At 43.9% G+C, this 13,193-nt stretch overlaps 1 protein-coding gene, 1 long non-coding RNA gene and 4 other non-coding genes across 11 annotated transcripts in view; 1 reads left to right on the plus strand and 5 right to left on the minus strand.

Annotated features, from left to right (window-relative positions):
* The window catches only part of LOC143770245 (testicular acid phosphatase homolog), a 112,526-nt gene extending 106,543 nt beyond the window's left edge, over positions 1–5,983 (plus strand). For 2 of the 6 annotated variants that reach the window (XM_077259695.1, XM_077259696.1), the window contains exon 12: positions 5,725–5,979. In XM_077259695.1, coding sequence (XP_077115810.1) covers positions 5,725–5,845 — 121 coding nt within the window. In that variant the 3' untranslated portion in view covers positions 5,846–5,979. Of the gene's footprint in view, positions 1–5,724 lie in introns of all 6 variants that reach the window. The other 4 variants (XM_077259692.1, XM_077259694.1, XM_077259691.1 and 1 more) reach the window with 4 other exon arrangements.
* On the minus strand, positions 5,972–11,174 carry LOC143770247 (uncharacterized). The gene is made up of 6 exons (XR_013214581.1): positions 11,024–11,174; positions 9,642–9,716; positions 7,837–7,882; positions 7,334–7,377; positions 6,998–7,032; positions 5,972–6,042 (listed from the first exon to the last, which is right to left on the minus strand). It is a non-coding gene; the product is annotated as an uncharacterized LOC143770247 (long non-coding RNA).
* On the minus strand, positions 6,869–6,959 carry LOC143770882 (small nucleolar RNA SNORD88). The gene has a single exon (XR_013214789.1). It is a non-coding gene; the product is annotated as a small nucleolar RNA SNORD88 (small nucleolar RNA).
* On the minus strand, positions 7,210–7,295 carry LOC143770881 (small nucleolar RNA SNORD88). Its single transcript, XR_013214788.1, has one exon. It is a non-coding gene; the product is annotated as a small nucleolar RNA SNORD88 (small nucleolar RNA).
* LOC143770883 (small nucleolar RNA SNORD88) lies at positions 7,718–7,808 on the minus strand. Its single transcript, XR_013214790.1, has one exon. It is a non-coding gene; the product is annotated as a small nucleolar RNA SNORD88 (small nucleolar RNA).
* On the minus strand, positions 9,417–9,506 carry LOC143770880 (small nucleolar RNA SNORD88). Its single transcript, XR_013214787.1, has one exon. It is a non-coding gene; the product is annotated as a small nucleolar RNA SNORD88 (small nucleolar RNA).
* Positions 11,175–13,193: the final 2,019 nt, after the last annotated feature.

Raw genomic sequence — 13,193 nt, forward strand, 5'->3', positions numbered from 1 at the left:
AGGCTTGTATGTTGCTAATTCTTCGGGCTGAAGTGAGGGCTACCAAAAGGGAGGTTTTAAAGGATAGAATCTTTAAGGGAATTTCTTTTAAGGGCTCAAAGGGTGCTTTGGTAAGGGCCGTAAGAACTAGATTTAAGTCCCACTGTGGGGCTCTACGTGAGGGTAGAGGCCTAGATCTTTCTGCCGCCTTAATGAATCTGGAAACCCAACGATTCTTTGCTAGATTGTAATTAAACAGTGCCCCAAGTGCGGCAATGTGAACCTTCAGTGTATTAGTGGCTAGGCCTTTTTCCAGCCCATTTTGCAGAAATTCTAACACCAATTTGAGAGGGATTCCCTCGGAGACTTTAGCCCCCGAGGAAGAGAGGAATTTCTTCCAGACTTTACCATACTGCTTAGTAGTTGTTAATTTTCTACTTCTTAAGAGGGTTGACACTAGACCTTGAGAAAAGCCTTTCTCTATCAGTAACCCCCTCTCAAATTCCAAGCTGTCATGTGTAACCTCGCTACCTGCGGGTGTGATACTGGACCCTGGAACAGGAGATTGGGCAGGTCTGGGAGTATCCAAGGGTCTGTTATGGACATCCTTCTGGCCCAGGAAAACCAAGTTCTCTTCGGACAGAAAGGGGCAATCAATATCACCCGGGCGCTGTCCTCCCTTATTTTCCTCAGAACCGCTGGTATCAGAGTGATAGGGGGAAATGCATAACATAGTTTGTGCTTCCAAGGAACAAAAGGTGGTCACCTTCCGATTTAGGTTGTTTGCGAAGAGATCTATTGTCGGAGACCCCCACATCTCCGTTATCTGATTGAATATGGACTGGTTCAGTTCCCATTCCCCCTGTTTTAGGCAGACCCGACTCAGATAATCTGCCTTGAAATTGTCCACCCCTTTTATGTGAAGTGCCGTCAAGGATGCTAAATTTTCCTCGGCCATCTGTGAGATTGAATGTGTGACTTCCATCAGCGGTTGAGAGTGTGTTCCCCCTGATGGTTCATGTAGGCCACTACCACTCTGTTGTCTGAAAACAGTCTTACATGATGTGAGTGAAGGGGTTTTTGGAATTCTGTAAGAGCGAATTTTACTACCAGTAATTCCCTCATGTTGGAGGATGCTTCTTTTGTGTCGTCTGACCATGTCCCCTGAACCACTAGATCGTGTAGGTGAGCCCCCCAGCCGAAGGGACTTGCGTCTGTGGTTACCACCTTTGACACTGGGATCACCCATGGCAGACCGCGGCCCAAATTGCTGTCTTTTGTCCACCAATCTATTGAGAGGATTGTGTTTTAATGAGAAGGTGAACTGACTTTCTAAATTTCCCTTCAGGAAAATTTCCTCCGCTAATACCTGCCATTGCAGTTCCCTTGTATGTGACTGGGCCCATAGGACGGCAGAAATGCAGGCTGTCAAGGACCCGAGGAGAGACATTGCTTCTCGAAGCGATATAGAGGGGAGATCTCTTGCCCTGGACACTAACCCCACCATCTTTTGGATCTTTTCTTGGGGTAGGCGACATTCCTGAGAAATGGAATCCAACTTGATTCCCAGGTACTCCTGAATCTGATTTGGTATCAGTCTGGACTTCTTCAGATTCAGGAGCCACCCCAAGCTTTCCAAAGAGTCCATAACTAACTCTAGCTGGTTTTTGCAATGTTGGGGAGAGTTGCCTATTATCAGGAAGTCGTCCAGGTATGGGACGATTAGGGTGTTTTGTTTTCTCAGGTCTGCCATGACTTCTGCTATCAATTTGGTAAATACCCTTGGGGCTATTGCGAGACCGAATGGTAGGGCTGTAAACTGATAATGCTTTACCATCCCTCCTATTTCGATTGCCACCCTGAGGAATTTTTGGAAGTCTTTGTGAATGGGGACGTGGTAGTATGCGTCCTTTAAGTCGAGTACTACCATGAAACAATGCGGAAACAACATTTTGACTGCTGTCTTTATTGTTTCCATTTTGAAAGGTTCCACAATCAGGTGTTTGTTTAAGTTTTTTAAATTGATAATTGTCCTGAAAGACCCGTCTGGTTTTTTCCTGAGAAAAATTGGAGAGTAGAACCCTCTCCCTTTTTCCTGGAGGGGGACCTCCCGAAGAACCCCTTTGTTCACTAGTGTTGTGACTTCCTGTTCCAGAGCTATCCGCTCCTGTGGAGAAGCTCTCTGAGATGTCACCAGGAAGGACGGCTGAGGGAGCGTAAGAAATTTGAATTTCAGTCCCGATTGTACCAAGTCCAGAATCCAGGCACTGCTGGTTATCTTTTCCCAGGCTGAGAGGAAGAGGTACAATCTTCCTCCCACCTGGGGCGAAAGTTCATTGTGAAGGTTTTTTGGGATCGGTGGGGCTTTTGTTGAAAATAAACCCTTTATTCTTATTCTTTTTATCTTCCCATCTGTCCTGTGGCCTAGGGGGCTTCCTACGGAAGAATTTTTTACTCCGAAAAGGACGTTTGTAAGATGGGTATTGCAGAACGGGAAAGGACTTCTTTTTGTCCCCTGCCTTTTCCAAAATATCATCCAGAGTAGAGCCGAAAAGAAATTCTCCCTCACAAGGAATATCACAAAGTTTTGTCTTTGTTAGGAGGTCTCCGGGCCAACATTTGAGCCAGAGGGCTCTTCTGGCTGCATTGGAGAATACCGCTGATCTGGCCGAAAGCCTGATGGAGTCTGCTGACGCATCGGCCAGAAAAGCTGCTGCCCCTTTCATTACTGGTAGGGTATTTAGTATACTGTCTCTGGATGCCTTATCCTTGAGCTGGGATTCCAGCTGGTCAAGCCATACCATAAGGGAGCGGGAAGTGCAAGCTGCGGCCACCGCTGGTTTCAGGCCCCCCCCTGCTGCTTCCCAGGAACTTTTTAGAAAAGCATCCGCTTTTTTATCCATGGGATCCTTTAAGACCCCCATGTCTTCAAAAGGTAGGGCAAACTTTTTTGACGCTTTAGCGATTGCTACGTCTAATTTAGGTGCTTTTTCCCCAAAAGGAGCATGCAGGGTCTTCAAAAGGGTATTTCCTTTTGGGGGTAAGTAGGGCCTTTCTCAAAGGTTTTTTCCATTCTTTATTTATTAAGGCTTGTATTTTATCATTAAGGGGAAACACTCTTCTTTTTTTCTGCTCCAGTCCACCGAACATGATATCTTGGACTGATTTTTTAGTGTGGGATTCAGCAAGACCCATGGTACTTCTGACTGCTTTAATTAGGGAGTCTGTCTCTTCTAATGGGAAACAACCTCTCTGAGAAGAGGATGATGAAGAGGATGATGAGGAATCGGATGAATTTGAACTAATCTCCCCACTATCCGAGTCACTAGAGTCAGATATAGGGGTCTTTTGTAAAATTTTTTTACGTTTTTTACCCTCCTGGAGAGACTTAAAGGTATCTTCTACTTGAGTTTTAATTAATGTTTTGAGTTCTGTGGCGAACCCTGGAAGCCCTTCACAGAGAGTCTCTTCCATACAGGATTTACATAATCTTTTTTCCCAGGAGGCAGGTAAATCTTTACTTTACAAAGGGCGCAGATCCTATGTTTGGACTTCCCTGCGCTCTTCCTTCCCTAAAACAACAAGAGAAAGGTAGGCTCTATTAGCCGGAGCATTCACGGAGATCACTCACCACCTGGTGTACCCTCAGTACCGGCTGTGGATGGTCCGTATCGACAGTATGGTGCTCCTTTGATCCGGATGCAGCACTAGAATTTTTGCTGTGCTGAGATCCAGACCGTGCTCCAGCTCCACGCCGCTGGACATGAGAGGTCCCTTGCCCCTGCTGCCGGCGTTTCTGCTGCTGCTGCGGTGCCTGCGCTGGTGAGCCCTGCAATTCGGGGTCACTCATAGCTGCTGGGGAACGCTGGCTGTACTCCATTAGAGCAACTAGCCAGGGAGACAGCCCCCATTTAAATATCCTGCGCGCCGATTTCCGCGCACTCCGATACTAGATTGTGCGCATGCGCGAATCCCGGCATGCACCGCGCTTTCCCAGCAAGCCCTGCGCCGCCCAGAATGCCCTGCTTCGCCCAGCAGGCATTGCGGCACCCGCGCATGCGCGTTGTTACCCTGAAGTCCGACACCACGCTTGATGCTTCCTGGTGCGCTATTCAAGCGCGCATTGTCGCACCCTGCTCCACCTATGGAGGGACCCCTCCGGTGGTTTCTCGTGCGGGTGTGTGCCGTCTGGAATCCCCACGTAGTGAGGATTCCTGTAGGAGCCGCAGCGCTGCTGCTGCGGTCCCCGCTCACCCTAGAGACCTACTGATCCCAGCGGTGGCGCTTCGGGTGGCCCAGCCCAGCCGAGGCAGGGAACCCCCGCTGCCTGAACCGGTCTGACTGGCCCCGGAATCCAACGACGATCTGAGGTAAGATCTGCTGCAGGTCCCGTCAAGGACAGGAAACCAAACTGATACGGGAGAGAGGTACAGCCTTTTTATCTGTAGGTTTCCTGTCCTTGGTGGGCGGATCCCCTCTCTCCGTGGTGCTGTCATGGGGGACAGAGCAAAAAAAAAACCCCTCCAAACTTTAAAAAAATAAAATTGTGCCATTTTCCGATAGCCGTAGAATCTCCATTTTTCGTGATCTTGGGTCGGGTGAGGGCTTATTTTTTGCGCACCGAGCTGATGTTTCTATTGATACCGTTTTGGTGCAGATATGATCTTTTGATTACTCATTATTGCATTTTAATTGTGTCACAATGACCAAAAAAAAAAGTAATTTTGGCATTTTGACTTGCTTAGCGATCAGGTTATTTTTTTTTATTGATCGGGTGATTCTGAACACTGCAATACCAAATATGTGTAGGTTTGATTTCATTTTTGCTTATTTTGAATGGGGCGAGGGGGGTGAACTGAACTTTTTTTTTTTAATCTTTTACTTTTGGCATGCTTCAATAGTCTCCAGGGAGGCTAGAAGCTGCCACAACCCGGTCGCAACTGCCACATAGGTGATTATCAGATCGCCTCTGTATAGCAGAATTTCTCACTTGCTATGAGCGCCAACCACTGGGTGGCGCTCACAGCAAGCCAGCACTGACAACTATAGGTCTCCAGGAGACTTCTGGTTGTCATGCCAATACACTGGTGACCCACAATTATGTGACAGGTCACCAGTGGGTGGATTTCCAGAAGTGCTTGTTAAATGCCACAGCAACTATATGATTAAGACCCTATGAGGGTCAAAGTGTTATGATCTTGTTGCCTCACCATTTTCTCTATCCCTGCCCCAATTCCTTATTCATGAATTGTGTCATCGCTGCACCAACATCTGTATAATAAAGTCTTCACAAGAGTGTGTGTTGTGATTGAACATAACTCTGTAATGTCAGTATTGTCTTTTGATTCCTCCCCTGCCCAGGCGATGAGGTATGCTCTGTACACGGTCAGCCGAATACTCACATAAGTGCTTGCGTGTGTAGATCAGCGATTTATGTCATTTCAGAATATACTGTTTCAGAAAAAGTTCATATGAGCTTTCAATATTATAACAGATTATGTTTTGTATCATTTCTCAAAAAACCTTACATGATCGGATAAATCTAAAGTAATTTCTGAAATCAGAAAGAAAAAAAAAAAGTCACGAACACTCAAAATTGTCTGAGGGACAAAGCCTTGGTAAGTGTTACATAAAAACCTGCTGACAGATTGCCTTTTAGGAACACTGCAGACAATCTCCACGACTTTGTCATACCCAGAGTCACTAAATATCACAAAGAAAAGTAACAGCTTCTTCTCTTTGCAGATGGAACCATTTTAGCGTTGTCCATCGTAGTGGGAATTCTTTCCATCACCCTTGCTGCTGGTCTTTTTTGGATTTGGAGATCTCACCCAGGACAATCCCAGCCATTATTTCACTAATATAGATGATAAAAGTGGAATTGTAATACACTTGGGCAAACTGGCCCAATTACTGTTCTCAGATGATTTGCAAGAGTGATTTTAGACCCCAAAAACAGTCAAACTGTGCAGAAAGAATAAAGCCACCACCATTTACATGTAATGTTTTTTTTATTTAAGACATTCAAGATTATTGCAGACAAGGGCTTCAAGGATTACAAACCTGCAACAGAAAACGAAAAGTCAGACATTCACATTCTCAAGAGGTAGCGTCATGTATGAACAAGCAGATAAACTTCAATGTCAACTGCTCAGATTGGATTTATGCCCGAGATTCCCACTGATCCTTATGGATAAAAAGAGGGCGTCAAGACTAACCAACTTTATGTCCAGAATGAAGTTATGAAACTTTGCAAAACACGAAAGGATTGTTCTTCATTCCTGATGTACAACAACAAATTGTATTGTGGTACAGTGTTAGCCAGAAAAATTGATGTGAATACTTTTCTGCCCAATGATGACAGAAGTATTCTAGGAGTGATACCTTTAATTGGCTATACTTCTGTCATCATTGGGCAGAAAAGTATTCACATCGATTCTTCATTCCTGTAATAAATAAAAAGGGGCTTCCACACCTCTTTCCCCCCACCAATCTTTTGCTGCATTAATATCAGAATGTCTTCATTTGGAGTACAGATGATGGCAGTGACAAGAGCCAGCCCACCACTGCCATCAGTACTTCTGAATTTTAATGCAGCTTTAGACAGGGGGAAGAGAAAAAAAAAAAAAAAGTGAGAGCAAGGGTTTGGAAGGTAGTTTACAGAAATTAAGGCACCACCTCAGTGACATGTAAAGTTTCATAACTTTAAAAAGTTGTAGTCTTGAAGCCTGACGAATTCCCTATTGGCAAAAATTCAGCCTTCTACACTGGATTTAAAAAAAAAAAGTCTGCAACTTTACACCTTCCCCATAATCAGGGCAAGTGATAGTCATAATTAGTAATTCTATGTACAGTTGTCAATTAAGTAATTTATAGATTCTATGTACTAGCGTCCCTCAGACCCACTGCATGTCAAGTCACAGCGGGGCACAGTTTTCCATCACGGGTGTCAGAGCCCAGTGCTGCCATCATTGGGACAGAATACATTTAGTCACAGGAATAAAAAAAAAAAATATACCTGATCCGTAGACTCGATTCTCAAGATTCTGCCACCTAAAACACAGTAAATTATATTAGAAGACCGTAAAAAAAAAAATTCTGTACAAGGATAGAAATGTAAGATTAAAATTGGAGATTAAACCCAATTACAAAAGTGATTATTTTTGCCCCAAATCTACCAAAAAGAGTTGGCCAACCCCTTTATGTCCACATGGTGTATCCATATAGCACCTGTCCCTCAGACCCACTGCATGTCACAGCGGGGCACAGTTATCATACACAGGTTTCAGAGCCCAGTGCTGCCATCATTGGGACAGAACACACCCATTTATAAAGAGGAGAATGAAGTACACACCCGACACGTGGCCTGTAGTCCCATCATTCTCATTTGTTGGTGATCTGAAAAAAAAAAAAATAAATAAAGCATGAAACATTTAGGAATAGTTGAGTCAACTTTGCTGTCCGTTCCACATCATGTAGCTTTAGGGTAATGAGGTTGTACCCCTACTGTTCCGAAGATAACAGGTGGTGCTAGAACACAACAAGTTATTGTCAAAGACCACCCCTGTCCCCAGTGCCATTAGTGCTTATGGACTGATCTAGTCCCCTTTATGGGGACCTCCAGCATGTCCGTCAGTCAGAGCCAAGTCTACAGCTCTTGCAGACGTTGCCAGTGTATTCCTTCAGGGGCTGCACAGATAGGAGCCAGAACCAAGCTGAAATCCTCCCTGCTGCCATACTGTCCCTCAGACCCACTGCATGTCAAGTCACAGCAGGGCACAGTTATCATACACGGGTTTCAGAGCCCAGTGCTGCCATCATTGGGACCAGCAATCTATGGATTAGTGGACTGTATACCTGGTAAGTGGGATTCATACGTGCATCATCTTCCAGCCCCATTCACCTGGAAAAGGACAAATATAATTACTGCACAATAATCAGCAGTGCGAGGCTGGAAGCAAGCAGAGATCTGTTTACAATATCCATGACACTGATCTCTCCTTCAAACTGCATATCCAAGCCCTTTCCACTTCCTGCCACCTTCAACTCAAAAATATTTCACGGATCCGTACATTCCTCAACCAAGAATCTGCAAAAACCCTAGTCCATGCCCTCATCATCTCCCGCCTTGACTACTGTTAACCTCCTGCTCTGTAGCCTCCCCTCGAACACTCTTACACCCCTCCAATCTATTCTAAACTCTGCTGCCCGACTAATCCACCTGTCCCCCCGCTACTCACCGGCCTCTCCCCTCTGTCAATCCCTTCACTGACTCCCCATTACCCAGAGACTCCAGTACAAAACCCTAACCATGACATACAAAGCCATCCACAACCTGTCTCCTCCATACATCTGTGACCTCATCTCCCGGTACTTACCTACAAGCAACCTCCGATCCTCACAAGATCTCCTTCTCTACTCCCCTCTTATCTCCTCTTCCCACAATCGTATACAAGATTTCTCTCGCGCATCACCCCTACTCTGGAACCTTCTACCACAACACATCAAACCCTCGCCTACCATCGAAACCTTCAAAAAGAGCCTGAAGACCCACCTCTTCCGACAAGCCTACAACCTGCAGTAACCACCGATCGACCAAACCGCTGCACGACCAGCTCTATCCTCACCTACTGTATTCTCACCCATCCCTTGTAGACTGTGAGCCCTCGCAGGCAGGGTCCTCACTCCTCCTGTGCCAGTTGTGACTTGTATTGTTCAAGATTATTGTACTTACTATGTATACCCCTCCTCACATGTAAATAATAATATATATATAATAATAATAATAATAATAATAATAATAATATATCAGCACCAACCAATAAAGGAATTACCCACAACTCCAACCATAACCTAACATGTAAGATACCACCACTTTCCTACATAGGACTTAGGAGACTGCACAATGACAGTTCACAGGCATTAAGTGCACCCTTTGTGTGGCCGAACAGTTCCGTGTAACATTCCACCTACGGTATTTGCTTTTCTCCCTCATTTTCAAACTACTGACTGAAGGCAGAGCTGTCAATCAACAATGACCAGGAGATTGATGGACCACAAGGAGGTGGAAGGAGCACTGAATCAAGGGTGCAACAAGTGCCTGGATTGAATAGTTATTTTTTGCAGAAACACCCTTTAAGTGTGAAGGGGCGTTTAAGATAATATGGAGCGCACCGCTCCCAATGCCCTCCTGAAGATTGACAGGTCATGCCACTGACCCCATCTGTGCACCCCAATATGGGAGAAGAATGGGGGACAGGCTGAAGGGACCCAGCTAGCTTCAGGAGTGCAACCAGCTGTAAAGCAAAGGACCAACACTTGTACAGCATGCTCCTTGCCTGGGTGATCGGCCGCTCTAGGACTGCAGGGTAACCAGTTCACCAAATTCCCACTTTTTAGGAACCCTTTTAGTTTCTGTATCGGGGCTTGCGCTGCTGCTGTCCCTCAGGCCCCCTGCATGTCAGGACAGAGGGGCACAGGTATCCATCACAGTGATTCAGAGCCCAGTGCTGGCATCATAGGGACAGAGCGCACAATACATTCCACTTATCAAGTCATGCAAAGAAATTGCCAAAATCCATCAGGTTTCCCAGAGTAATGGCCATTATTACACAGCCAATGTCCAAGAAGCCTGGGAAGAACGTCTTCAAGGAAACACTTACTTGTCACACTGGAGGCATGGAAATCTTGGGAGACTTTACACCCTGCAGAGGCTCCTGCCACGTGGTCACATGGTCCTAGATGAGAGAGAACAATTAGAATCATCATCATTGGGGAGAGGATGTGGCATCAGATCCACACCCAATGCTCATCTGGCAGCAACTCACTTTAGAAACAAGCGTGCACTCAGCCAGTCTGGGCTATGTGTGCTTTATTCTTGTCCTTAAAGGGGATGTCTGGCCTTAGGATACAAGTCTGCAGAACTGTTAATCCTCACAGCATGCACAATGCGCACTGTTAGGATTCACTGGTGGCAGCAGTCATGTGACTCCAAGTATGCAGTTTGCACACATGCCAACTAGACATGTGGCTACACAATACAAGGGAACTGAGCAAAGGTGAACACATTTAGTCAGAATGTGGCCGTAAGCAACTGCAAGTCTGGAACATGCACACTTCCGGCCACATTCAGACTAAACGTGTCCGGCCTTGCTCAATTCCCTTGTATTGAGTGAAACTACATGTCTAGTTGGCATGTGTGCAAAATGCACCAGCCCATTACTGGAGAATCCTGACAGTTTGCACTATGAGGATTCACAAGCCTTGGACATTCCCTTTAACTATTACTGCATAGACCTGGCAGATCTTAAAGGGGATAGGAGGCTTTAAACACCTTACATGCAAAGTAACCACAACCTGCTTGACTTCACAGTACAGACGTGGTCAATAAAGCAGTAGGAAGGGGCAAGTAATTGAGACAGAACGAGAGGTGCTTCACCCTCATTTGCATAATAAAAATCTGATTTTTTTGGCAAGGGACTGGAAACGTAAAAGGGACATCTGGACTTGTCTATGAAAGACAGATGCAGTTTGTGAAGAGGGGCAACATCCTGCTGAAGAGATCCCTTTAAACAAGGCATTGCAGCCAACTTTCAGTATCTATAGGATTCTATATGCAAGGTGCGCCACCTAGTGGTGGCTGTGTGAACCAGGATTAAAGGGGCATGCACTGCATGTTACAACTAGCAAGGAGGCCAGCCTCTAAGACTAGGGGGATGCTGCAATGTGGTCACCGCATTAGCATCCACGTTAGTGCAGGCAACTCATTCTTAAAGGGGTCGGGGGGTTGTCAGATGGAGAAGTAGGTGACAACCCCTTTAAGAGCAGGAAGGTGACACATCAGACCCCCACTGATAATGAAGCTTATATCATACCCTAGTAATATGGTGGGGACATACAAATACCCCTTTAAATGATCAAGGGAGAAGATTAAACCTCTGCTTGCTTGGACGGAATAGACCTCATTATTATAGAGTCACTTGTCCATGGAGGAGAAACTGCACAAGTCACATATTGCAGGAAGCAGCCACACTACAGCCCTCACCTGCAGGCCATGGCGTCACCCGAGCTCCAGCATAACACGTCCATCCCTCCCGCTGCCTTCACCGAAGAGAAACACGTGCGGCACCCACAGGCCTTTATATACGCGGCGGCAGGCCCCCGCGGGCTGCCCGTGCTGCTGCCTGTGACAAAACTCCCGCACAGATGAAGAGGTTCCGTTAGTTTAAGACAAGACTGAATGATAAAGAGGATATTATACAAGAATACAAAAAAATACAGCAGAGAATAAACGGAGGATTTAGGTCAGGCATCTCCTGGAACAACCAGTATAGTAAGTGCTGCGGGTGCGGGTGGAGGAGTCGTCCTCGTGCTGAGACACTGCCCTCTGCAGGCTGATGGTGCCTCTGCAGCTGCTGCACTTTTTTTTTTTTTATCACATATTTATCACAATTCTGGTATTTAATGTTTTCTTTCCTCCTCTTTATAATTTTATATTGTAATAGGTTGGACTTTCAAGGACTTAGAGATACCAAATATGATTGTTTATTGTATTTATTTTAATATTTTCAAACTTTTAGGAACTTGTTGTAACATATATATATATATATATATATATATATATATATATATATATATATATATATATATATATATATATATATATATATATATATATATATATATATATATATCCTAAGAAATGCTATTAATTAATTAAATAATCCTCCATTTTTGAATTTTATATTTCTGCAAAAAAAAATAAAATATATATATATATATATATATATATATATATATATATATATATATATATATATATATATATATATATATATATATATATATATATATATATATATATATAAAAGCTAAATGGCAGCCATACAATAGACAAGGTGCACACATAGTTTTCATGTACTCCCAGCCATTAAAGGGAAGCCATCATCAGAAAATGTTTTTCATTTTCACAATCTGTATTAATTAAATAGCAAAATGATTAATCTTGCAAATTTTCACACTGGCCACTGGGGTAATTTTAGACACTTCCAATTAATTCAGGGAGAGTTTTCAGCACTCTCATTATCATCAGAGGCAGGTAATACCTTTATATACGCCTGATAATACACGATATCACAATCACAGTTCCTCCTCCTTTCACAATGACCTCTGCACACGCTCATTAGACGCCTCCATACAAAAGATAGGGTCGGAGTCTGTCTATTGCTGCTAATGTGCGTGTCAGACAGAAATTATTTTTTCTAGAATAGCATCAGTGACCGTTGTGAAAATGTCTAGATCATTTTTATTTTTAATAATAATGGAAAAAAATTGCAAAAATAAAAGAAATCTATTTTTTTATTTTTTTTCTGCGCTTTTTGAGTATTCTGAGTTTGCTGATGGGCTGCTCGCGTATTTCTTCAATGGCTTTTGCATTAGAAATATATTATATGCCGCCGATCCTTTAAGATCCCCTTCTAACTTTGTAAATAGGTCTTTTACACCTGATGAGGCTGGTGTACTTACCATTAAAAAGTCATATCACAATAGTTGTATTTATAATCCTTTTTTTGGACATGGAGTGTGATCAGCGAGGACGGAGGAGCACCGCGCCGTATTGCGCACCTCGTAAAACCTTGTTGACACTCCTGGCTTCATTTCGCGTCCGCTATGATGAAACAATCCGGTAAAGTAAAAAAAAAAAAGGTGTTACCACCCCAGGGTTTCCGTGTTTCACTGCGACCTGAATATTTGTTGGAACTTGAAAATAAAGCTGTCAGTAAGTTATATGGAATTTTTATTTTTTATTTTTTATTTTTTTTTTCTACCGCCTCCTCGTGAAAAAGTGATTTAAGTTTTTCTTTTTTTAAAGAAAACTTGGGTGGTGACGTGCCAAAAAAAAAAAGGGGGCACTGATCGGAGAAGGCAGAGGTGTAACCGAAAGATCCTGATCCCTAAGGCTACAGTCTGCTTCTCTCCGCTGATTTATGACCCCCTCAAAGTTGAATGTGCAGAGAAAAAAAAGCCTCTAAATGAAAAATGGTGCAACATTTTTAATGAAATCCAATTTTTTCAGGTACAAAAAAAAAATAAAAAAAAATTTGGCTCCAAAAGTGGACAACACCTTTAAAGGGGTTATCCGGGACTATTACATTTTTTTCACTATAGGCCAGAGAAATAGTAGGTAGGTAATTGCTAACTACCTGCATGTTGTG

This window comes from Ranitomeya variabilis, chromosome 4, assembly GCF_051348905.1.
Source record: "Ranitomeya variabilis isolate aRanVar5 chromosome 4, aRanVar5.hap1, whole genome shotgun sequence".
Taxonomy (NCBI): domain Eukaryota; kingdom Metazoa; phylum Chordata; class Amphibia; order Anura; family Dendrobatidae; genus Ranitomeya; species Ranitomeya variabilis.